This window comes from Ranitomeya imitator, chromosome 3 (assembly GCF_032444005.1).
Source record: "Ranitomeya imitator isolate aRanImi1 chromosome 3, aRanImi1.pri, whole genome shotgun sequence".
NCBI lineage: Eukaryota > Metazoa > Chordata > Amphibia > Anura > Dendrobatidae > Ranitomeya > Ranitomeya imitator.
Genome location: NC_091284.1, coordinates 501,156,336 through 501,183,021, shown reverse-complemented (window position 1 = coordinate 501,183,021; position 26,686 = coordinate 501,156,336). Strand labels below are relative to the sequence as shown.

Genomic DNA, 26,686 nt, shown 5'->3' with positions numbered 1-26,686 from the left:
TGCAGAATTACAAGAAAATAGATTCAATTGTCTTTTAAAAATGAAAAACAAAATTCTCTCCAATGTTTATTTTTGCATTTAATAATACAATTTATTCTATAGATGCTGAAAGGAGAACTAGAAATTAAAAAGAAGACAATGGAAACACTGTACTCTCTAAGTCAGGATCTCCTTTCCACTCTGAAAAATACAGCAGTGTCTCAGAAAAATGACGCAAGGTTAGATGACTTTGGTAAGAGATGGGATAATCTGATGCAGAAGTTGGAGAACAGTACCAAGCAGGTTTGTATCTTTTATTCATATTTAATTTAAATGGCTTGTAAGAACCAGGTTCACTCCATCTTTGTTCTATTTCTTTATGTATTGACCTGTTGCCAAATTTACAATATTTTTCTCAGTTACTTGTTTTCATTTATTTAAACAATAGCACCATTTTCAGGTTACTGATATTTGACATGGAGATTACTTTTTGCAGATTTTGGAATGCATTATACTTGTAAATCAGCATGAAATCTACACCTCATGCATTTCAAAGTTTGCAGGCATTGGAAATAGTGATGAGCAAGTATGATCGTTACTCGAGTTTCTCTGAGCATGCTCGGGTGGTCTCCGATTATTTTAGCATGCTCGGAGATTTAGTTTATGCCGACACAGCTGCATGATTTGTGGCTGCTAGACAGCTTGAATACATGTGGGGATTGCCTGTTTGAGACCACCTGAGCATGTTCGGAGAAACTTCAGTAACGAGCATACTCACTCATCACTAATTGGAAAGTATTTCAATTGATAAAAGATCAGCAACAATAGGTAGCACGCTGCTTATTCCAGCAGATCCCACTTGGAAAAGTTAGAGGGATTGCTTGAAGCAAATTTGTGCTATTAATTAGGACTATTTCTCCTGAAGAGTCCCAGAACTGTAATCTGCTTGTCAACTCCTCATCTGCAGCCAAAATATGAGGGTCAACTTTGGATTTGAACTCCGGAAGATACTAATTGGATATTTCAGTTTTGGAGAAGTCACGGACAAGCATATATTACCAGCTTTTGACGGGGTTGTCCAGGCTATCAATGTTCCAGTAGATTGGTGGGGTGTGAATCTCAGCACCCCAATCATCTTTTGTTATTAGTTGATGCAATGCCAGATATAACATTGAAGCTGAATAGCACAGCTCTTCTCAATGTGCAGTGGTAGTTGCTGACACCTCCGATCGATTTATCATTAATATCCAGCTAATATCAGAACCAACAGATGATCAATTGGAAATCCAACTGTTGGACTCCTACTGAACCTACAATGATCACCTATGCCAAAGATAGGTCATCAATATTTCATGCCTGGACAACCCTTCAAATATCCTTATAGTGGATAACCATAGGCTAGCAAAGTGTTATTCATATTCTATCCCTATGATGATCTGAAGTACCTCCTTTGTCATCATTTGCTCTGAAATGGTAATGTTCTGTTGGAAACAGATCTAATGCAAGGCTAAATATAAATAACAGAGTATATCTGCAATAATTCTATCCATATGTAATGAATGAATGCATGTGTAGAGTGCAAGCCAACAATGACATCGAGCAAGATAATTATCTGTGGTCAAATACTGCATGCAATGGCGCCCATATTAGTGGAAGATATACAAAGATGAGGTTATATTTTTGTTGACTTTGTTTAAAAAAAAAATTAAAAATCCCATTTATCCGATATAAAAGAGAGGCCTTGATAAAAGATTGAAACCCTTGTAATAGCACACAAGTAACTCATTAATGAAGTATAGAAAAATGACTGGATCCTCTTCTACAAAGCTGATACAGGCTTGTCCACAGAAGTTTATACTGTACTTACCAGCAGAGGTTCCTGCGATTCATGATATCTTATTCATATAATATTAATTGAAAGATTGTAGCAGCCACAATGGATATTGCTTAATATATACTGAATACTTGTATTTTCTATTTTGTGCAGCTATTTAACATAGCATGAGAGCTAATGCTCAGCTAGCTTATTCCTTCATGTAGAGATATTTATCTAAAGATCAGATGAGGAAGGAAATGGTTTTCTGAAAGGTGCTATCAGAGCTTAAATAAATACTATTATCTGCAGCTTTAATGCTACATGGAGTTCTGACTCAACTGTGTTTAATGTGGGTTTACAATATATTCACAGATAACAAGGGAACAAAGCGAATGTTAATTTCTGTATCAGAGATCAACTTTTTTATTCCGGTTGAACAGCCACATTGAGCTATCTCAAGTGTTGCCCCAGGAGTGCTGAAAAAATCATTACAGCATCAAAATAGCACGCTATCAGAATAGTACTACTAACAAATCGTTATCATACTAAAATAAAATAATATCATACTGCTCGGTTACTCTAAACACACATAAGCACAATCTTTGGCCTAAATCACACATTTGTGTCTATTGTATATGTACTCACTTTTTTACATAGTGGACAAATCAAACTGATTTGCAGGCCAAATCCAAACATTTCAATAAATGGGCTGTGATGTGAACCCAGTTTGACATCTGTGACTGTAGCACCACTTCCCGAATGTATGGAGCCAATTGCCAATGATATGGCTATGTACTGACTATTCTACAAAGAGAACAGTAAGCTACTGTATGGATGGAGGTAAGCAGGATTAGGGGCATACACACTGTTAGGGTTTGGGGAACGCACCAAATATATATTTAAAGAGTAATAGGTGCGTTCGCAACCTGCGGTCCACCGTGCAGGAGTAAAACCCGCTGCTAGTAACTGACGGTACTATATGGCAGTATGAGTGAACTGTGTTACTTCACAGAGTCACTTAAGACAAGAGAACGCTGTGCCCTGTTAACTTCACAGAGGAGCACAGCTACCAAATAGAGCGAACAGTGGTCATGCAGTCAGAATAGCAAATGCAAAACTCCTCACCGGAGGTGCTGGTATTCTAGGGACTTATTTCAGCTGGGCCCTGAATCCACTCACACAAAACTCCTCACCGGAGGTGCCGGTATTCTAGGGGCTTATTTCAGCCGAACCCTGAAACTAAATACACACGACCACACTGGTGCAGAACACACAACTTAGTTGATACTAGCACATGGCCATGCGGCCATGCGAACCTTTTATAGCTGCAGCAACTACAGGACCTTCCTAGAGGACCAATTGGAGCTGCTACAGTACCTGAGCCACTTCAGGACCTTCCTAGAGGACCAATGGGAGCTGCTGTAGTACCTGAGCATGTGACCGCCGACCTCCAATGAGAGGATTTACCCTGGGCATGCTCAGAAGGGGAAAAGCAGGACTTAGTCCCAGAGATGTCTTCTCGCCACTGACCAGTACTGGCTATAATGGCTGAGCCTGGAAAAGCAGCAGTAACCATCTGCACCGTTTCAGGCTGAGCTAGACGCTGGGACTGACGTCTCTGCTGAGCAGGCTCCACTGTGGCTGGAAAAGAATGGGAGACCGCAGCGGAGATAGTTCGATATTCCGCCTGTGCAGAGACGGAAACTCAACCCCTAACATTCACAACTCAAAGGAACCATAGTAATGGTCAGATAGATCACCCTAGAAGAAATTAAATGTATGTATGTACTATACCAAACCCACTTTATTAACACATTTTTATTAACACAAATTTCAAATTATAGTTTAGTATATACTTGGATTTACAAGTGACATTATTTTTCCAAATTTTTTAACCAAAGAAAGTTTCGATGAAAAGTTTGGTACACATAGATTCTTTTAATGTGAATTTTTCTGAAAGGTTTTTAACTCGGTTTTTATGTAGTGACAGTAAATTTTAGGCCCCAATTGATTCAGTTGAAAATGTTGTCTATTTTGGCTCAAAATAATGTACCAAAAACTTTGTCCCTGGTTCATCAAAGTGTATACGTTAGAACGTCGACGCAAACACTTTGAAAAGTTGCACATTTGCATGAAGCTTAGCAAAAATATTTTTGTTTTACAAGCCAGTTTTGGTCAGCTCTGCTATAATGGAACAGGTGAAAGTGTTGCTACACCCATCCATCAAATACAGCAATATAGGTGGTGTTTTTATTACCAGAAATGTTACTCCAGTTCTTACCAGGAGTAACATTTCTGATAGAGGTATATGCCCTGACCCTAGATTGTCAGTATAGGGACTTAAAGGGAATCTGTCAGTAGGTTATTACTATGTAATCTGAGGACAGCATGAGGTAAGGATTAAATCACTGAATTCATGGATGTGTCACTTATCAAGCTGTGTACTGTTGTTTATATACAATGAAGGTTTTATTAGTAGGACCTTATCACTGCTGTGACTAGCTAGCCATGTGAGCTCTGGTATGCCCCACCCCCCTGTGATAAGCAACTCACTGTGAATAGACTATGTAGTAAGAGAGCCTAATGTAGGTGGGGTTAGCTTTCTCAGCCCTGCATCATGCCGCATCTAAAAACTTTGATTGTGTCACATCTGCTGCACCCAATAAACTAAGTGATACATCGTTGCACTCAGACTCTCTTTTCCTGTATTATACTGCTCTCAGATGAGGTAACAAAATTCTGCTGACAGATTCCCTTTAAAGTGTCATCTCCTGATGATGAGCCTGAGAAATAGAAAGCTAATTCAGTTAAGTAGATAGCAGCTGATTAGAAAAAAACAGTGTTGTGGTCTAGCTCTATCTATTCAACCCTGTTCCCTAAAATGCACCTCTCATTGTTAATGAGGACACATTTGTGCATTGACCACTGTAGATTTTTTTAGATTTTTTTTTGAAATCACATAACACAAAAAAATGTTCTGTAGACCTGGAAATACCAAACTGAAAACACATGGATATTGTTTGTAATAATTCTAAGATGCTAATACATTTGGCAAGGTGACTCTTTTTATGAGCTTATCATAATATTGTCATTCACTCTATATGGATATATTGTTTGGTTTATCCTTTTAATACAACGAAAGCAGGAAAGTGAGAGTGTCGAATCATGTCTGGGAATCTCCTTACGTGATAATAGCTTCAGAAAATGCTTACCATGGCTCTTATATTGCCCTTTCTGAACAATGTATTTATGAGAGTGTGCAGTAATTTGTTCTATCCTGCATGTCACCGCAGGTTTTCGCTTTCGAAAAAGCAATTTCTTACAAAATGTTTGTTTTCCATTCACTGACGTGTTACTTTGGTCGCTGTCACTCACATTTAAGTATACATCATTTTACGCTCATTTTATTGCTTTATTTGAGGCAGTAAAGTTGTGCTGTGTTATACTAAGCTGTGTAGGAGTAGTTAAATTATGTGGAAAAAAATCTTACTGTGCCCAGTCACTTATACCCATGTTCTACATAGATTTTTTTCTTAATAAAACCAATTTGACCACAGTGTTGTCTATCAAAATAAGTATGTTTTAGGAACTATAGAATATAGAGAGGAAGCTATTGCAGCCTATGTATTGACACTCAGCAGCCTATCAGTCATGGTTGAAAGCAGCGGGAAGTGGTGAGAGAGCACTCACCTCATGAATACATTGCCAACTTAACTTTAATTTAGATTACAGGTGATATATATCTACAGCCCATAAATCTGATAAGACGACATCAGCTGCACTCACAGTAAACTGTAAAATATTGATAATTACAGGCAAAATTGTCTGTATAACTTTCCTCTGCTTCAACATAATCTCGAACGCCTTGTTTTTTTTAGTGGACAGTGAAAATATTGCCTTATTTTTACAGATTGTCCTGGAATTTCTGGACAGTTGGCAACCCTGCCCACTTGTCACAAACAAAGACACTATATTTTTGTACTGTCTTGGCTGACATGAGAACAGAACTGTGCCGGTCATTTTCATCTTTATACACATCAGCATATTTAGATGAAATCTCAGCCTTGAATAGGGCGGGTATCACATATCTGTAAAACATGGGCCAGGCTAGGATTACAATACTTGGCCGTCAACCGGGTCTTCTGACCTGAACTAGCTTCTTCATATACTGTATGCTCAGATCAGGAGACCTGGCTGTTTGACCAGGTTTTGTGATCTGTGCTTAGTCAGTGCTTTATGGAAGTGGGATGGACAAGGCAGGATAGCAATACTGTATGCAGTGGATAAGGTAAATTATTATTAAACTCAACAAACTATTAAAATGTCATGTCAGCATTTTTAGCATTTAGATTCAAAAGAATAAATATGGGTTTATTCTTCCTTATAAGCACAGCAGCTTCAGAGCTTGAATTATGGATTAGCCATAGTCTTCACTTTCAAATTCCAAAAACAGTAACTATGAGTAATTTAAAGGTATTTTATGAAACAAAAAAAGTGTAAATTTACATTATGAAGATGTGCAATGAAAGAGGATATCATACACTACGTATATGTAGTAGTGGCCATAAGGTTTAAAACTGACACAAATTATTATTATTATTTATTATTATAGCGCCATTTATTCCATGGCGCTTTACATGTGAGGAGGGGTATACATAATAAAAACAAGTACAATAATCTTAAACAATACAAGTCATAACTGGTACACGGGGAGTGAGGACCCTGCCCGCGAAGGCTCACAATCTACAAGGGATGGGTGAGAATACAGTAGGTGAGGATAGAGCTGGTCATGCAGCGGTTTGGTCGATCAGTGGTTACTGCAGTTGTAGGCTTGTCGGAAGAGGTGGGTCTTCAGGTTCTTTTTGAAGGTTTCAATGGTAGGCGAGAGTCTGATGCGTTGTGGTAGAGGGTTCCAGAGTAGGAATGATAGGCGAGAGAAATCTTGTATATGATTGTGGGAAGAGGAGATAAGAGGGGACTAGAGAAGGAGGTCTTGTGAGGATCGGAGGTTGCGTGTAGGTAAGTACCGGGAGACAAGGTCACAGATGTATGGAGGAGAAAGGTTGTGGATGGCTTTGTACGTCATGGTTAGGGTTTTGTAGTGGAGTCTCTGGGCAATGGGGAGCCAGTGAAGGGATTGACAGACGGGAGAGGCCAAGGAATAGCAAGGGAACAGATGGATTAGTCGGGCAGCAGAGTTTAGAATAGATTGGAGGGGTGCGAGAGTGTTAGAGGGGAGGCCACAGAGCAGGAGGTTGCAGTAGTCAAGGCGAGAGATGATGAGGGCATGGACTAGGGTTTTTGCAGATTCTTGGTTGAGGAATGAACGGATTCGTGAAATATTTTTGAGTTGAAGTCGGCAGGAAGTGGAAAGGGCTTGGATATGTGGTTTGAAGGAGAGATCAGCATCAAGGATTACCCCGAGGCAGTGAGCTTGTGGGACTGGGGAGAGTGGGCAGCCATTTACTGTAATGGATAGGTTTGTTGGGGGGGGGTCGCGTGAGATGGGGGAAAGATGATGAATTCTGTTTTGTCCATTTTAAGTTTGAGAAATCTAGCGGAGAAGAAGGATGAAATAGTGGATAGACATTGAGGGATTCTGGTTAGTAGGGAGGTGATATCTGGTCCAGAGATGTAGATCTGTGTGTCTTCAGCATAGAGGTGATACTGAAAGCCATGAGATTCTATGAACTGTCCAGGCCAAAGGTGTAAATGGAGAAGAGCAGGGGCCCAAGGGCTGAACCTTGTGGGACTCCGATAGATAGGGGGTGAGGTGAAGAGGTGGTGTGTGAGTGGGAGACGCTGAATGTCCGGTCTGTTAGGTATGATGAGATCCAGGATAGGGCCAACTCTGTGATGCCAAGGGATGAAAGGGTCTGTAATAATAGGGAATGGTCCACTGTGTCAAAGGCAGCCGACAGGTCCAGGAGGAGGAGGACAGAGTAGTGTCGCTTACTCTTGGCGGTTAAAAGGTCATTGGTGACCTTAGTTAGGGCAGTTTCAGTTTTCAGTGGAATGGTGTGACCGGAAGCCAGATTGTAAGTGGTCAAAGAGGGAGCAAGAAGAGAGATGGGAGGACAGTTCAAGGTAAACGTGTTGTTCCAGTAGTTTGGAGGCATAAGGGAGAAGTGATATAGGGTGATAGCTAGATACAGAGGATGGGTCAAAAGAGGGCTTTTTGAGGATAGGTGTGATGGAGGCATGTTTAAAGCTTGTGGAGAAAACACCAGTTGTTCGTGATAGGTTGAAGAGATGGGTTAGGATTGGGATGAAGACTTTGTTGAGGTTTGGGATGAGGTGGGATGGGAGCGGGTCAAGTGCACAGGTGGTGAGGTGCGATCTTGAGAGTAGAGTGGAGTGTTGATCTTCTGTAATGGTGGAGAAGTTGGTTTTGGAGGTGGAGGGCTGGGAAGTCGGGAGGAAGGGCTCTGGGGGTTGTTGGCCAAAACTGTCTCTGATGCTATCAATCTTCTGTTTGAAAAATGAGGCAAAGTCTTCAGCGGAGATAAGTGGGGAGGGAGGAGGTGCTGGGGGACGGAGGAGAGAATTGAAGGTGTTGAGAGAATTTTGAAATGTTTCATTTCACAAAGTTTACTGCTTCATTATTTTTAGATCTTTTAGTCATATGTTTCTATGGTTTATTGAAGTACAATTATAAGCATTTCATGAGCTTTTAAACTTTTATTGTGAAATACATGAAGTTAGTGCAAAGACTTAATATTTACAGTGTTCACCTGAGTTGCACAAAAGTTTTTGCATATTTTCAAAGCAATTAAACGCTAGATTTCTGTCTAAATTGCTCTGATGAATGTTGGCCTAAAGTGGTATTGTCATCTCAAAGATCTTATTTCAATATGTACTAGGTATAATATTAATAATATTAGTATTAGTATTAGTATTAATAATATTAGTATTTACTTTACTTGTATCATTTTTCAATTATATTGCTTACCTCATGTGTAGGGTATGGCAGGTATTCATCGTCATGGCCACTATGGCATTCCTGGTCTCACTGGCACAGTTAGAAAGGAGTTTATCATTATCACTAGTCAGGTTCTCGGTAGCTAGATTTTGCACAGTAGCTTCCTGCCTGGCCACCTCACTCCTGCACTTTAGAACTGCTGTAGAGCACGCATAAGGAGTTTATCATTATGAGTGGCCAGGTTCTCGGAAGCATGCAAAGTTAAAGCCTGCACAGTGGCTCCTTCCCTGGACACCGCACTGATGCACTGTACATTATGAATGGCCGGGTTCGATGCACACTGATTGCATAGCCGTCCTCTCTTTAAGCTGTATATGAGACATACTTTTTTAAGTTTATGCAGATACGCAATATTTGCAGTGCTGTCCCTTACTTTTCAAGACTTCTGCAGTTCATCCTGGCATGCTAGATACCTACTTCTGGGTTATATCCTGCCTAATTAGTGTCTAAAGTTTATTACAGTTTTCGCATTTTTGTTTGTCCACTCACTTTTTAAAGAATGACCACTAGTGATGAGCGAGTATGCTCATTACTTGAGTTTCTCCGAGCATGCTCCGGTGGTCTCTGAATATTTCAGCGTGCTCGGAGAGTTAGTTTATTTCAAAGCAGCTGCATGATTTGCGGCTGCTAGACAGCTTGAATACATGTGGGTATTCCCTAACAAACAGGCAATCCCCACATGTATTTAAGCTGTCTAGCAGTCACAAATAATGCACCTGCTTCAAAATAAACTAAATCTCTAAGCACGCTGAAATACTCAGAGACCACCCGAGCATGCTTGGAGAAAGTCGAGAAATGAGCATACTCACTCATCACTAATGACCACAGGTTCTCATTGAAGTTGAACTCTGGGGAGTTTCCTGATAATAGACTGAACATATCAATGTTTTGTTCAACAAATTACCTAGTTAATCACGTTTGCCTTGTGACATTGTGCTGTATAATGCTGGAAAAAGCATTGTGCATTATCAAATTACTCATAGATTGCTGGGAGAAGTTGCAGGTTCTCGGAAGGATGATGATCTCGGAGGATGTTTAGATCTCATTCTTTATTAATGGCAGTGTTCCTCATTAAAATTGTGAGGGAGCCCACTCTGTTGAATGAAAAGAAATTCCACACATGAATGGTCTCATTCTGATTTATTGTTAGCATGAAAAATCACTCATGATAGCGCTCAACATTGTTCCAGGATTTCTCAAAGAAAATAAGTTTACTCTAGTCCTCTGCATTCTCATCTCAATAATTGCAGTAGAATGTCAGTCTGTCCTTTATGTGTTTCTTAGAAAATGTGTTTTTCTTTGTTGCCATTATAATCACCAGACAAGTCTTCTATAAACCTTTATGTCATTCTGCATGCAGATATACTGGCACCTGCCCTCTGCCACTCCTGAGTAAGATCTGCTGTATGGTTGAACCAATGCTGTAAATTAAATCTTTCTTAGAGAGTGGTTCTGGCACTTACTGGATTTTTTTGAGGACACTTAAGCTTTCTTAATAGCAGTTAAATGACTGTACGTGTTTCCTTGGATATAACAATGGATAACAGAAGAATCCAATTATTTCATGCATCTACCCTTTTTTAAAGTGTTAAATGCCTTTTCCTCATTAACATTTCCTCCTCAGTAAAAGAAAAGTTAATCAAATAATGTAAGCAGGTCATTTTGTGGCAGGGCTGAAATTTAGTGGAATTGGGGTTACTGTGTTTAAATACATTTTCATAGCAAGGAATAACTTCATTTTTTTGCAATTCATAACAAACTAGGGTTATTGCAAATTGCAACTATAGAAACTGATGCTCCAGACTCATGTAAACCAAAGTTTGTGTCAGTCTCAAAACTTTTGGCCATGACTGTACATCCCATTGTTTTGAACAAATGCATCTTCATACAGCATTCTCTTTCCTCGCTCTTGCTTTTGTCACATTGAATCATTAAATTTAACTAAAGTGAACCTGTCTTTCATGTTGAGTGAGGAAGAAGCTAGTGGAGACCCCTAATCCGATCTGACAACACCCTGTCTGTCCTTACATCCCTAAATAAGTTCTGCATCTATTGCCAAGCAGGAACCTAATCCCTGACTGCCCCTAGCGATATGTCCTGGATAGTGAGAGAACGGGGTGAGCACTAGTCAGGAAGACAAATGAGGGAATACAGTAAAGGTACCATTACACTAAACGACTTACTAACGATCATGACCAGCGATACGACCTGGCCGTGATCGTTGGTAAGTCGTTATGTGGTCGCTGGGGAGCTGTCACACAGACAGCTCTCTCCAGCGACCAACAATCTGGGAAAAAATTCCACATCATTGAAACTGTCTTCAACGATGCCGAAGTCCCCGGGTAACCAGGGTAACCATCGGGTTACTAAGTGCAGGGCCACGCTTAGTAACCCGATATTTACCCTGGTTACCATTGTAAAAGTAAAAAAAAAAACAGTACATACTTACATTCCGATGTCTGTCATGTCCCCCGCCGTCAGCTTCCCTGCACTGACTGTGTCAGCGGCGCCGGCCGTAAAGCAGAGCACAGCGGTGACTTAGTAACCCGATGTTTACCATGGTTACAAGTGAACACATCGCTGGATCGGCGTCACACACTCCGATCCAGCGATGACAGCGGGTGATCAGCGACCAAAAAAAGGTCCTGATCATTCCCCATGACCAACGATCTCCCAGCAGGGGCCTGATCGTTGGTCACTGTCACACATAAGGAGATCGTTAGCGAGATCGTTGCTACGTCACAAAAAAGCGTGACGTTGCAATGATACTGTAACGATATAGTTATCTGTGAAGGTACCTGAAGCTTGAGACGACACAAGAGAGCTCACGCCAGCAATCCTACAAGAGGCTCCAAGAAGAAACCAGTCAACTTCTAGCCTTGCCAACAGACTAATTAAATAGATCTATCACTGGTATTTAAGCCTCTAGCAAGGGTGTGTTAATCAGTAGCAGACTGTGGAGATCACTGCTATGTCCTAGAGGGAGAGAGATATCACTCCACAGCAGAGATGCAAGATCCAGAATTTGCTTGCAGAGCCAGACGCAGTGAGCTTATACTGCTGGATCCAGAATGGCTGTCTGTCACACCTGACACACTTGTGACACTGTCAACTTAGAAATGCAATGTATTCTGCCAGCAACATATTATAAAGCTGAGCAGATGGATATATAGTTTTGTGGGTAAAGACTCAGTAGAACTTTTATTTTATGCTTTCAAAGTCCTGCTCTTTCTGTGCACAAAGATCCAGTGGGTGGTGTTAGTGTCAAGGCTCCCGGGTGTAACTACTGCTGGTATACTACTTTCCGCATTAAGGGAGCCAGCCCAGAGCAGAATGGCAGAGAACTCACCGGGTAGCAAGCAGTACCTGAACTATGTAACAGAGGGGGAGTGGCCAGAAGCAGAGCCAGGTGCCGGGGTGCAAAGGAGGTGAACGGCCCCGGAGAGTCGTCAAATGTGCCGAGGTCAATAACCAGGGGACAAGCGAGGTACTGGATGGTGAGACAGAAGGATAGTCAGGTGGAACCCGGAGGTCAGAAAGCCAAGTAAGCGAATGAATAGAAACACAAAGCGGAGAAGCCAAGAGGATCAAACAGACCAGATCAAGCACAGGGAGCAAACAAACAACACAGTATGCACACACACTCCAGGGGGTCAGGCACTCAGGCAGAACTCTGAACGCATAACTGATAGAGAATCCTAGTCCAGTGTGGGTATAAATATCCTCCCAGATCCAAAAGGAGGCCACAACAATTAACCCTGAGAGGGCAGGGCATTCACCCTGTCCAAACCATGACAGTTAGTCTGTGAAAGCTGTTAGTAGTTCAAAACTAACATTGATTTTAATCCTAAATGTCTATTTATTTACCGTATATACTCGAGTATAAGTTGAGATTTTCAGCCCAAATTTTTGGGCTGAAAGTACCCCTCTCGGCTTATACTCGAGTCACGGTGGGTGGCAGGGTCGGCGGGTGAGGGGGAGAGGGCGCTGAGGCATACTTACCTAGTCCCGGTGATCCTGACGCTCCCCCTGCCATCCCACGGTCTTCGGGTGCTGCAGCTCTACCCCTCTTCAGCGGTCACGTGGGACCGCTCATTAGAAAAATGAATATGGACTCCACTCCCATAGGGGTGGAGCCGCATATTCATTTCTCTAATCAGCGGTAACGGTGACCGCTGATAGAGGAAGAGGCTGCGGCACCGAAGACGAGCTATCCGGGGGAAGGAGCGGGACGCCAGGAGCAGGTAAGTATGTCATATTTACCTATCCCCGTTCCACACGCCGGGCGTCGCTCCATCTTCCCGGCGCTGCTCCATCTTCCCGGCGTCTCTCTCCGCTCTGACTGTGCAGGTTGGAGTGCGCGATGACGCATATAGTGTGCGCACCGCCCTCTGCCTGATCAGTCAGTGCGGAGAGACGCCGAGATGAGACGCCGGGAGCTGTAAGCAAGAGAGGTGAGTATGGCTTTTTTTTTTTATTGCAGCAGCAGCAATAGCACAGCTTTCTATGGTACATCTATGGGGCACAAATGAACGGTGCAGAGCACTATATGGCACAGCTATGGGGCAATAATGAACGGTGCAGAGCACTATATGGCACAGCTATGGGGCAATAATGAACGGTGCAGAGCACTATATGGCACAGCTATGGGACAATAATCAACGGTGCAGAGCAATATATGGCACAGCTATGGGGCAAGAATGAACGGTGCAGAGCACTATATGGCACAGCTATGGGGCAATAATGAACAATGCAGAGCACTATATGGCACAGCTATGGGGTTATAATGAACGGTGCAGAGCACTATATGGCACAGCTATGGGACAATAATGAACGGTGCAGAACACTATATGGCACAGCTATGGGGCAAGAATGAACGGTGTGGAGCACTATATGACACAGCTATGAGGCAATAATGAATGGTGCAGAGCACTATATGTCACAGCTATGGGGCAATAATGAATGGTGCAGAGCACTATATGGCACAGCTATGGGACAATAATGAACGGTGCAGAGCACTATATGGCACAGCTATGGGACAATAATGAACGGTGCAGAGCACTATATGGCACAGCTATGGGGCAATAATGAACGGTGCAGAGCACTATATGGCACAGTTATGGGGCAAGAATGAACGGTGCAGAGCACTATATGGCACAGCTATGGGGCAATAATGAACAGTGCAGAGCACTATATAGCACAGCTATGGGGTTATAATGAACGGTGCAGAGCACTATATGGCACAGCTATGGGACAATAATGAACGGTGCAGAGCACTATATGGCACAGCTATGGGGCAAGAATGAACGGTGCAGAGCACTATATGGCACAGCTATGAGGCAATAATGAACGGTGCAGAGCACTATATGGCACAGCTATGGGGCAATAATGAACGGTGCAGAGCACTATATGGCACAGCTATGGGACAATAATGAACGGTGCAGAGCACTATATGGCACAGCTATGGGGCAATAATGAACGGTGCAGAGCACTATATGGCACAGCTATGGGACAATAATGAATGGTGCAGAGCACTATATGGCACAGCTATGGGGCAAGAATGAACGGTGCAGAGCACTATATGGCACAGCTATGGGGCAATAATGAACAGTGCAGAGCACTATATGGCACAGCTATGGGGCAATAATGAACGGTGCAGAGCACTATATGGCACAGCTTTGGGGCAATTATGAACGGTGCAGAGCACTATATGGCACAGCTATGGGGCAATAATGAATGGTGCAGAGCACTATATGGCACAGCTATGGGACGATAATGAACGGTGCAGAGCACTGTATGGCACAGCTATGGGACAATAATGAATGGTGCAGAGCACTATATGGCACAGCTATGGGGCAATAATGAACGGTGCAGAGCACTATATGGCACAGCTATGGGACAATAATGAACGGTGCAGAGCACTATATGGCACAGCTATGGGGCAAGAATGAACGGTGCAGAGCACTATATGGCACAGCTATGGGGCAATAATGAACAGTGCAGAACACTATATGGCACAGCTATGGGGCAATAATAAACGGTGCAGAGCACTATATGGCACAGCTATGGGACAATAATGAACGGTGCAGAGCACTATATGTGTTGTGAATTCAGCTTTTGGGCTCCCTCCGGTGGTTGTAGAGGGTAATGCAGTTGTGCCTGGATTGCAGGAGTGGACATGTGTTTCTACTAATTGCAGGTCTGACTGGGGTATATAGCTTTGCAGGATCCTTTAATCAGTGCCAGTTGACCATTGTTCTTGAAGGATTCACTTCCCTGCTGGTCTCTCCAGTTTGCTGTGTTTTTCTACAAAGATAAGTCCTGGCTTTGTTTTTTCTGTCCACCTGCAGTGGACCTTGTAGTTCTGTGCATTTTCATATTTTTTGTCTTGTCCAGCTTGGTCTGTGAAGGATTTTTTGCAGCCTAGCTATTTCTCTGGAGATGCAAATATACCCTCCATGTCTTTAGTCAGATGTGGTGATCCGTATTTTCTGCGGTGGATATTTTCTAGTGTTTTGTACTGACCGCATAGTACTCTGTTCTATTCTTTCTTTTTAGCTAGTATGGCCTCCTATGCTAAAATCTGATTTCATATCTGCGTATGTTATTTCCCTCTCCTCTCACAGTCAATATTTGTGGGGGGCTATCTATCCTTTGGGGATTTTCTCTGAGGCAAGATAGGTTTCCTGTTTCTGTCTTTAGGGGTAGTTAGATCTTAGGCTGTGCCGAGGGGTCTAGGGAGACTTAGGTACCCCCCACAGCTGCTTTTAGTTGCGCTGCTAGGTTCAGGGTTTGCGGTCAGAGTACGTCTCATGCTGCTCCAAGGCCACCAGATCATAACAGTACAACTGGCCAACAATGAGTTAATTGCATCTCAGAAGAAGGGTGGAAAGATTTTGAGCCATTTTTTTCCTTAGCCTGTATGGTCTGTTCCTCCCTCTTTACCTCTGGGTGGCTACGGAGTCTTGTATTAACATGAATATTCAGGAATTAGTTTCTCGGGTGGATCAGCTTGCTGCTAGGGTACAGGGTATTTCAGATTATATTGTTCAAACTCCTGCCTTAGAACCTAAGATTCCCACTCCTGATTTATTCGTTGGTGACAGATCCAAATTTTTGAGTTTCAAAAGTAACTGTAAACTGTTTTTTGCATTAAGACTCAGGTCTTCTGGTGGTCCTATTCAGCAGGTTAAAATCATGATATCTCTGCTGCGTGGTGACCCACAGGATTGGGCATTTTCCCTGGAAACTGGCAATCCTGCTTTGCTTGATGTTGATTCGTTCTTTCAGGCATTGGGGTTGTTGTATGTTGAGCCTAATTCTGTGGATCAGGCTGAGAAAATTTTGTTAGCCCTGTGTCAAGGTCAAAAAGCGGCAGAATCGTATTGCCAGAAATTTAGAAAAAGGTCTGTACTGACTAAATGGAATGAGGATGCCTTGGCGGCAATTTTCAGAAAGGGTCTTTCTGAATCCGTTAAAGACGTTATGGTGGGGTTCCCCACGCCTGCTGGTCTGAGTGATTCTATGTCTCTGGCCATTCAGATTGATCGGCGCTTGCGCGAGCGCAGAATTGTGCACACTGTGGCGTTGCCCTCTGAGTGGAGCCCTGAGCCTATGCAGTGTGATAAGATTTTGTCTAGAGCTGAACGTCAAACATTCCGGCGTCAGAATAGGTTGTGTTTTTACTGCGGCGATTCTGCTCATGTTATTTCTGATTGCCCTAAGCGTACTAAGAGAATCGCTAGTTCTGTTGCCATCAGTACTATACAACCTAAATTTCTGTTATCTGTGACCTTGATCTGCTCAATATCATCATTTTCTGTCATGGCATTTGTGGATTCAGGTGCCGCTCTGAACTTAATGGACTTAGAATTTTCCAGACGTTGTGGTTTTCCCTTGCAGCCTTTGCAGAACCCTATTCCTTTGAGGGGCATTGATGCTACACCGTTGGCTAAAAATAAACCTCAGTTTTGGACACAGCTGACCATGCGCATGGCGCCAGCCCATCAGGAAGATTGTCGTTTTCTGGTGTTGCATAATTTGCATGATGATATTGTGCTGGGTTTTCCTTGGTTACAGCTACATAATCCGGTGTTAGACTGGAAATCCATGTCTGTGACTAGTTGGGGTTGTCAGGGGTTCATGATCAGGTTCCTTTGATGTCAATTTACTCTTCCCCCTCTGCTGAAGTTCCTGAGTTTTTGTCAGACTTTCAGGATGTATTCGATGAGCCCAAGTCCAGTTCCCTTCCACCGCATAGGGACTGTGATTGTGCTATTGACTTGATTCCAGGTTGTAAGTTCCCTAAGGGTCGACTTTTCAACCTATCTGTGCCTGAACATGCCGCCATGCGGAGCTATATTAAGGAGTCTTTGGAGAAAGGGCATATTCGGCCATCTTCTTCACCGTTGGGAGCGGGGTTCTTTTTTGTTGCCAAGAAGGATGGATCCTTGAGACCCTGTATTGATTATCGCCTCTTGAATAAGATCACGGTTAAATTTCAATATCCCTTGCCTTTGCTTACTGATTTGTTTGCTAGGATTAAGGGGTCTAGCTGGTTTACTAAGATTGACCTTCGAGGGGCATATAATCTTATTCGTATCAAGCAGGGTGACGAATGGAAAACTGCATTTAATACGCCCGAAGGCCATTTTGAATACCTTGTGATGCCATTCGGACTCTCTAATGTCCCATCTGTGTTCCAATCCTTCATGCATGATATCTTTCGGAGTTATCTTGATAAATTCATGGTTAATTAAAAATACACAGTACACCCAAGAAATATAAAAATGATAACTTATTATAATCTATATAGAATAATAACCAAAACCATCAGGGTGTGCTGTGAAGAGGTATAGTGGAGAAACCACTGTGAAAGGAGAACCAACAACCAACGTAATACACCATGGGACAAAGTATACACAATTTAAACCAAGGCAGGGAATATGGAAAATATATGGCTTTATTAGTAGGGTGCCTACGATTACATATCACAAAAATAAATCAATACATTAAACAAGCAAAAATTACATAAAATAAATAAAATGCGTACACTGACAGATTATAACAAAAGGGGGCTATATATGTTTATCTTTATAGCAATAAAACCACCAACAGGATAAAATATAAGACTCCAAAGATTGGATATTTAATATAGCAGCACCAGAAATTCACAAGAAAAAATATATGAAATTTATAAAAAAATAAAATAATCCTAAGAAACAGGGGGATAGACTTTGTATTTTATATATATAAAAAATATAATATATGTGGGGAGAAAAAAAAATATTATTAAGTCCACAACTGTTGAATTAAGTACGTGTGGAGTAAAGTGACAAGTGCAACTGAAACCAATAAGAAAGGGGCTCACAATAGATCAATAGAATAAATTACTGGCTAGTCATAATCGCACTATAATGCCACACAGCCTATGTGTAAAAAAGGGGGGGGGGGAAAGGATACATATAGTGAATTACAAATATATTGTGTATAAAAAAATAATAAAATAAGTTCCATATATGTGCCTCACAGCGTAATGTGCAAATATGCCAACTAAAGTGATATGGTGCAAAGCAAGGACAGGGAGCCAATAGAACTAAAGCCACACTACTCCTATTAGGCTAAATCAGGGACTACAAATAGGCTGGGTGGGAAAAACTCCAACCGGAGTTGTGAAGTGCACCTGTGCAGTCTAATGACTAAAATAGCATGGTGCCCATGAACAGGGGTTCTGACGAAGGAAAGAAGATACATTCCGAAACGCGCGTCGGGTCAGCGCGCGCACTGGCAGAACCACCTCAGGTACATAGCAATTTTTATTGAGGCACCAGGAGCTTAGTCTCTGTTCATGGGCACCATGCTATTTTAGTCATTAGACTGCACAGGTGCACTTTACACGTTCACAACTCCGGTTGGAGTTTTTCCCACCCAGCCTATTTGTAGTCCCTGATTTAGCCTAATAGGAGTAGTGTGGCTTTAGTTCTATTGGCTCCCTGTCCTTGCTTTGCACCATATCACTTTAGTTGGCATATTTGCACATTACGCTGTGAGGCACATATATGGAACTTATTTTATTATTTTTTTATACACAATATATTTGTAATTCACTATATGTATCCTTTCCCCCCCCCTTTTTTTTACACATAGGCTGTGTGGCATTATAGTGCGATTATGACCAGCCAGTAATTTATTCTATTGATCTATTGTGAGCCCGTTTCTTATTGGTTTCAGTTGCACTTGTCACTTTACTCCACACGTACTTAATTCAACAGTTGTGGACTTAATAATATTTTTTCTTCTCCCCACATATATTATATTTTTTTATATATATAAAATACAAAGTCTATCCCCCTGTTTCTTAGGATTATTTTATTTTTTTTATAAATTTCATATATTTTTTCTTGTGAATATCTGGTGCTGCTATATTAAATATCCAATCTTTGGAGTTCTTATATTTTATCCTGTTGGTGGTTTTATTGCTATAAAGATAAACATATATAGCCCCCTTTTGTTATAATCTGTCAGTGTACGCATTTTATTTATTTTATGTAATTTTTGCTTGTTTAATGTATTGATTTATTTTTGTGATATGTAATCGTAGGCACCCTACTAATAAAGCCATATATTTTCCATATTCCCTGCCTTGGTTTAAATTGTGTATACTTTGTCCCATTGTGTATTACGTTGGTTGTTGGTATAAATTCATGGTTGTATATTTGGATGATATTTTGATTTTTTCCAATGATTGGGAGTCTCATGTGAAACAGGTCAGGATGGTATTTCAGATCCTCCGTAATAATGCTTTGTTTGTGAAGGGGTCAAAGTGCCTCTTTGGAGTGCAGAAGGTTTCTTTTTTGGGTTTCATTTTTTCTCCCCCATCTATGAAATGGATCCGGTTAAGGTTCAGGCCATTCATGATTGGATTCAGCCCACATCTGTGAAGAGCCTTCAGAAATTCTTGGGCTTTGCTAATTTTTATCATCGTTTCATTGCCAACTTCTCCAGTGTGGTTAAACCTCTAACCGATTTGACCAAGAAAGGCGCTGATGTGACGAATTGGCCCTCCGCGGCTGTTTCTGCCTTTCAGGAGCTTAAACGCCAATTTACTTCTGCCCCTGTGTTGTGTCAGCCAGATGTTTCTCTTCCATTTCAGGTTGAGGTTGACGCATCTGAGATTGGGGCAGGGGCCGTTTTGTCTCAGAGGAATTCTGGTGGTTCCTTGATGAAACCGTGTGCCTTCTTTTATCGGAAGTTTTCGCCTGCGGAACGCAATTATGATGTCGGCAATCGGGAGTTGTTGGCTATGAAGTGGGCATTTGAGGAGTGGCGACATTGGCTTGAGGGGGCCAAGCACCGTATTGTGGTCCTGACCGATCATAAGAATCTGATTTACCTCGAGTCTGCCAAACGGCTGAATCCTAGACAGGCTCGATGGTCCCTGTTTTTCTCCCGTTTTGATTTTGTGGTCTCCTACATTCCTGGTACTAAGAATGTTAAGGCGGATGCCCTCTCTAGGAGTTTTTTTCCTGATTCCCCTGGGGTTCTTGAGCCGGTCGGCATTTTGAAGGAAGGGGTGATTCTTTCTGCCATCTCACCTGATTTGCGACGGGTTCTTCAGGAATTTCAGGCTGATAAGCCTGACTGCTGTCCTGTGGGGAAACTGTTTGTTCCTGATAGATGGACTACTAAAGTGATTTCTGAAGTTCATTGTTCTGTGTTGGCTGGCCATCCTGGGATTTTTGGTACCAGAGATTTGGTTAGTAGGTCCTTTTAGTGGCCTTCTTTGTCACGGGATGTGCGTTCTTTTGTGCAGTCCTGTGGGATTTGTGCGCGGGCTAAGCCTTGCTGTTCCCGTGCTAGTAGGTTGCTTTTGCCATTACCGGTCCCCGAGAGGCCCTGGACACATATTTCTATGGATTTTATTTCCGATCTTCCTGTTTCCCACAGAATGTCGGTTATCTGGGTAGTCTGTGACCGATTTTCTAAGATGGTTCATTTGTTGCCTTTGCCTAAATTGCCTTCTTCTTCTGATTTGGTTCCGTTGTTTTTTCAGCATGTGGTGTGTTTGCATGGTATTCCGGAGAATATTGTGTCCGAGAGAGGTTCCCAGTTTGTTTCTAGGTTTTGGCGGGCCTTTTGTGCCAAGCTGGGCATTGATTTGTCTTTTTCTTCTGCATTTCATCCTCAGACAAATGGCCAGACTCAGTGAACTAATCAGACCTTGGAGACCTATTTGAGATGCTTTGTGTCTGCTGATCAGGATGATTGGGTGGCTTTTTTGCCATTGGCCGAGTTTACCCTTAATAATTGGGCTAGTTAGGCTACTTTGGTTTCGCCTTTTTTTTGTAATTTTGGTTTTCATCCTCGTTTTTCTTCTGGGCAGGTTGAGCCTTCTGACCTTCCTGGTGTGGATTCTGTGGTCGACAGGTTGCAGCAGATTTGGGCTTATGTGGTGGACAATTTGGTGCTGTCTCAGGAGGAGGCTCAACGTTTTGCTAATCGTCGTCGGTGTGTTGGTTCCCGGCTTCGGATTGGGGATCTGGTTTGGTTATCTTCCCGTCATGTTCCTATGAAGGTTTCGTCCCATAAGTTTAAGCATCGATTTATTGGTCCTTATAGGATTTCTGAGATTATTAATCCGGTGTCCTTTCGCCTGGCGCTTCCGGCCTCGTTTGCTATTCATAATGTTTTCCATAAATCTTTGTTGCGGAGATATGTGGAGCCCGTTGTTCCCTCTGTTGATCCTCCGGCCCCTGTATTGGTCGATGGGGAGTTGGAATATGTTGTTGAGAAGATTTTGGATTCTCGTTTTTCGAGGCGGAAGCTTCAGTACCTTGTCAAGTGGAAGGGTTATGGCCAGGAGGATAATTCTTGGGTTTCTGCCTCTGATGTCCATGCCGTTGATTTGGTTCGTGCCTTTCAACGGGCTCATCCTGATCAGCCTGGGGGCTCTGGTGAGGGTTCGGTGACCCCTCCTCAAGGGGGGGTTACTGTTGTGAATTCAGCTTTTGGGCTCCCTCCGGTGGTTGTAGAGGGTAATGCAGTTGTGCCTGGATTGCAGGAGTGGACATGTGTTTCTACTAACTGCAGGACTGACTGGGGTACATAGCTTTGCAGGATCCTTTAATCAGTGCCAGTTGACCATTTTTCTTGAAGGATTCACTTCCCTGCTGGTCTCTCCAGTTTGCTGTGTTTTTCTACAAAGATAAGTCCTGGCTTTGTTTTTTCTGTCCACCTGCAGTGGACCTTATAGTTCTGTGCATTTTCATATTTTTTGTCTTGTCCAGCTTGGTCTGTGAAGGATTTTTTGCAGCCTAGCTATTTCTCTGGAGATGCAAATATACCTCCCATGTCTTTAGTCAGATGTGGTGATCCGTATTTTCTGCGGTGGATATTTTCTAGTGTTTTGTACTGACCGCATACTACTCTGTTCGATTCATTCTTTTTAGCTAGTATGGCCTCCTATGCTAAAATCTGATTTCATATCTGCGTATGTTATTTCCCTCTCCTCTCACAGTCAATATTTGTGGGGGGCTATCTATCCTTTGGGGATTTTCTCTGAGGCAAGATAGGTTTCCTGTTTCTGTCTTTAGGGGTAGTTAGATCTTAGGCTGTGCCGAGGGGTCTAGGGAGAGTTAGGTACCCCCCACGGCTGCTTTTAGTTGCGCTGCTAGGTTCAGGGTTTGCGGTCAGTACAGGGACCATCTTCTCCAGAGTACGTCTCATGCTGCTCCAAGGCCACCAGATCATAACATATATGGCACAGCTATGGGGCAATAATGAACGGTGCAGAGCACTATATGGCACCGCTATGGGACAATAATGAACGGTGCAGAGCACTATATGGCACAGCTATGGGGCAAGAATGAACGGTGCAGAGCACTATATGGCACAGCTATGGGGCAATAATGAACCGTGCAGAGCATTGTATATGGGGCACAGCTTTATTTGGAGCATCTATGGGGCAATATTGAACTGTATGGAGCATTATATGGGGCTCCTGATTCAATATGGATATTCAAAAACACTTAACCTACTGATGTCTCAATTAATTTTACTTTTACTGGTATCTATTTTTATTTTTTACATTAACCGGTAGCTGCTCCATTTTCCACCCTAGGCTTATACTCGAGTCAATAAGTTTTCCCAGTTTTTTGTGGCAAAATTAGGGGGGTCGGCTTATACTCGGGTCGGCTTATACTCGAGTATATACGGTAATTGCTTTTCTAATACACTTTAATCAAAAAGCTATTTACAGTATATAGTAAGGTCCAAAAAATATATGGACAGTGATTCAGGCTCCAAATAAATAAACTACAGTACTTGAACACAAAATGTCAGTAGATAACAAATATCAGTTATATATTACAATTTTTATTAGAGACTTCAATTAAGAAAGAACTGATTAAATAACAAAAAATGACAAGACATGATAAAAAATGATATGCAAAACATTAAATTAAAAACGAGGGACGCAGGTCAAAACATACAGCAATGTTATAAATAGATAGCATATAATATATATATAAAACGAAGAGTCTCAACCATAATACTGAAAATAAATAATATATAGTTTCAGCAATAAAGTGTATTGCATAGAAAGATGGCAATTAAATGTGTTCACAGTAAGTCATGTACAACAGTTTCCATTGTGTGCAACATTGCACTCAAGTGTACAAATGAATAGGGTTGAGCGAAACGGGTCGTTCATTTTCAAAAGTCGCCGACTTTTGGCAAAGTCGGGTTTCATGAAACCCGATCCGACCCCTGTGCGGGGTCGGCCATGCGGTACTCAACTTTCGTGCCAAAGTCGCGTTTCAATGACGCGAAAAGCGCCATTTCTCAGCCAATGAAGGTAAACGCAGAGTGTGGGCAGCGTGATGACATAGGTCCTGGTCCCCACCATCTTAGAGAAGGGCATTGCAGTGATTGGCTTGCTGTCTGCGGCGTCACAGGGGCTATAAAGGGGCGTTCCCGCCGACCGCCATCTTACTGCTGCTGATCTGAGCTTAGGGAGAGGTTGCTGCCGCTTCGTCAGAAGCAGGGATAGCGTTAGGCAGGGTCCATTAACCACCAAACCGCTTGTGCTGTAGCGATTTGCACTGTCCAACACCACCTTCAGTGTGCAGGGACAGTGGAAGCTACATTTTTTTTTCCTCAGCGCTGTAGCTCATTGGGCTGCCCTAGAAGGCTCCCTGATAGCTGCATTGCTGTGTGTACGCCGCTGTGCAAACCAACTGTTTTTTTCAAAGCAGTTCCTTTCTGCACAGCTATCTTGTTTGTTTGTCCACACTTTTTATTTAATTTGTGCATCAGTCCACTCCTTATTGCTGCCTGCCACACCTGGCTGAGATTACTGCAGGGAGATAGTAATTGAAGGACAGTTCCTTTTTTTTTTTTTTTTTGTGGGAGATTAAGATTGGCATTTCTGCTAGAGTGCCATCCCTGTCTGTGCCATCTCTCACTCAGTGGGCCATAGAAAGCCTATTTATTTTTTTCCTTGATTTGGGTTCTAAAATCTACCTGAAAAAATCACTACATCAATCAGTGGGAGAAAAATATTGGCCTCAGGGCTTGTGTGCCACTCCTGACTCCTGTGTGTGCCATCTCTCAGTCAGTGGGCCATAGAAAGCCTATTTATTTTTTTGCTTGATTTGGGTTCCAAAATCTACCTGAAAAAATCACTACATCAATCAGTGGGAGAAAAATATTGGCCTCAGGGCTTGTGTGCCACTCCTGACTCCTGTGTGCATCATCACTCACTCAGTGGGCCATAGAAAGCCTATTTTTTTTTTTTTGCTTTATTTGGGTTCTAAATTCTACCTGAAAAAATCAATAAATCAATCAGTGGGAGATTAATATTGGCCTTTGGGCTTGTGTGCCAGTCCTAAGCGTGCCATCTCTCTCACAAATAGTGGGCCATAGAAAGCCTATTTTTTTTTTTTTTTTTGGTTTTATAAATTCTCCCTGAAAAAAAAAAGGGAGATTAATATTGGCCTTTGGGCTTGTGTGCCAGTCCTAAGCGTGCCATCTCTGTCTCTCAGATAGTGGGCCATAGAGAGCCTATTTATTATTTTTTTTATTGGGTTTATAAATTTTCCCTGAAAAAAAAAAAAAAAAAGTGGGAGATTAATATTGGCCTCTGGGCTTGTGTGCCAGTCCTGAGCGTGCCATCTCTCTCACAAATAGTGGGCCATAGAAAGCCTATTTATTTTTTTGGTTGATTTGGGTTCTAAATTCTACCTGAAAAAATCAATAAATCAATCAGTGGGAGATAAATATTGGCCTCTGGGCTTGTGTGCCACTCCTGACTCCTGTGTGCGTCATCTCTCACTCAGTGGGCCATAGAAAGCCTATTTTTTGTTTTATTTGTTTTCTGAATTCTCCCTGAAAAAATCATTTTATTTTATTTGGTTTCTAAATTCTTCCTGAAAAAAATCATTTTTTTTTATTATTTTTTTTTTCTAAAGTCTCCCTGAAAAAAAAAAAAAATCAAATCAGTGGGAGATTAATATTGCCCTTTCTGCTTGTGTGCCAGTCTTGACTCCTGGGTGTGCCATCTCTCTCTCTCTCTCCAATTGTGGGCCATAGAAAGCCTATTATTTTTTTAGCTTGATTTGGGTTCCAAAATCTTCCTGAAAAAATCACTACATCAATCATTGGGAGAACAATATTGGCCTCTGGGCTTGTGTGCCACTCCTGACTCCTGTGTGCGTCATCTCTCACTCAGTGGGCCATAGAAAGCCTATTTTTTGTTTTATTTGTTTTCTAAATTCTCCCTGAAGAAATCATTTTATTTTATTTGGTTTCTAAATTCTTCCTGAAAAAATCATTTTATTCTATTATTTTTTTTTCTAAAGTCTCCCTGAAAAAAAAAAAAATCAGTGGGAGATTAATATTGCCCTTTCTGCTTGTGTGCCAGTCTTGACTCCTGGGTGTGCCATCTCTCTCTCTCCAATTGTGGGCCATAGAAAGCCTATTATTTTTTTTTGCTTGATTTGGGTTCCAAAATCTACCTGAAAAAATCACTAAATCAATCAGTGGGAGATAAATATTGGCCTCTGGGCTTGTGTGCCACTCCTGACTCCTGTGTGCGTCATCTCTCACTCAGTGGGCCATAGAAAGCCTATTTTTTGTTTTATTTGTTTTCTAAATTCTCCCTGAAAAAATCATTTTATTTTATTTGGTTTCTAAATTCTTCCTGAAAAAATCATTTTTTTTTATTATTTTTTTTTCTAAAGTCTCCCTGAAAAAAAAAAAAAATCAAATCAGTGGGAGATTAATATTGCCCTTTCTGCTTGTGTGCCAGTCTTGACTCCTTGGTGTGCCATCTCTCTCTCTCTCTCTCCAATTGTGGGCCAAAGAAAGCCTATTATTTTTTTTGCTTGATTTGGGTTCCAAAATCTACTTGAAAAAATCACTACATCAATCATTGGGAGAAAAATATTGGCCTCTGGGCTTGTGTGCCACTCCTGACTCCTGTGTGTGGCATCTCTCACTCAGTGGGGCATAGAAAGCCTTTTTTTTTTTTTTTTAATTTTTATTTGGTTTCTAAATTGTCATTGGAAAAATCATTTTATGTTATTTGGTTTCTAAATTCTTCCTGAAAAAATCATTTTATTTTATTTTGATTCTAAAGTCTCCCTGAAAAAAAATAAAATAAAATAAAAAAAAACAGTGGGAGATTAATATTTACATTTGTGCTTCAGTGACAGTCCTGCGTGTGTGGCATCTCTCTCATTTGGTGCCACCAAAAACAGAGTGTGTAACATTGTGCCTGATTTTCGTTGTGGTCTCACCCACCTGTAAATGGGTAGCTAAATCATACTGAAGTTATAGCTCACCGTGTAAGTTGTGTGACAGCAACAAATACCATTAGTTTGGTTACGTTTTTAAAACAATGAGGAAGT

General features: G+C 41.8%; 1 protein-coding gene across 1 annotated transcript in view; it reads left to right on the top strand.

Annotated features, from left to right (window-relative positions):
• The window catches only part of DMD (dystrophin), a 4,179,683-nt gene that overhangs the window by 1,367,230 nt on the left and 2,785,767 nt on the right, over positions 1-26,686 (top strand). The window contains exon 16 of the mRNA XM_069757653.1: positions 103-282. Coding sequence (XP_069613754.1) covers positions 103-282 — 180 coding nt within the window. The remainder of the gene's footprint in view (positions 1-102; positions 283-26,686) is intronic.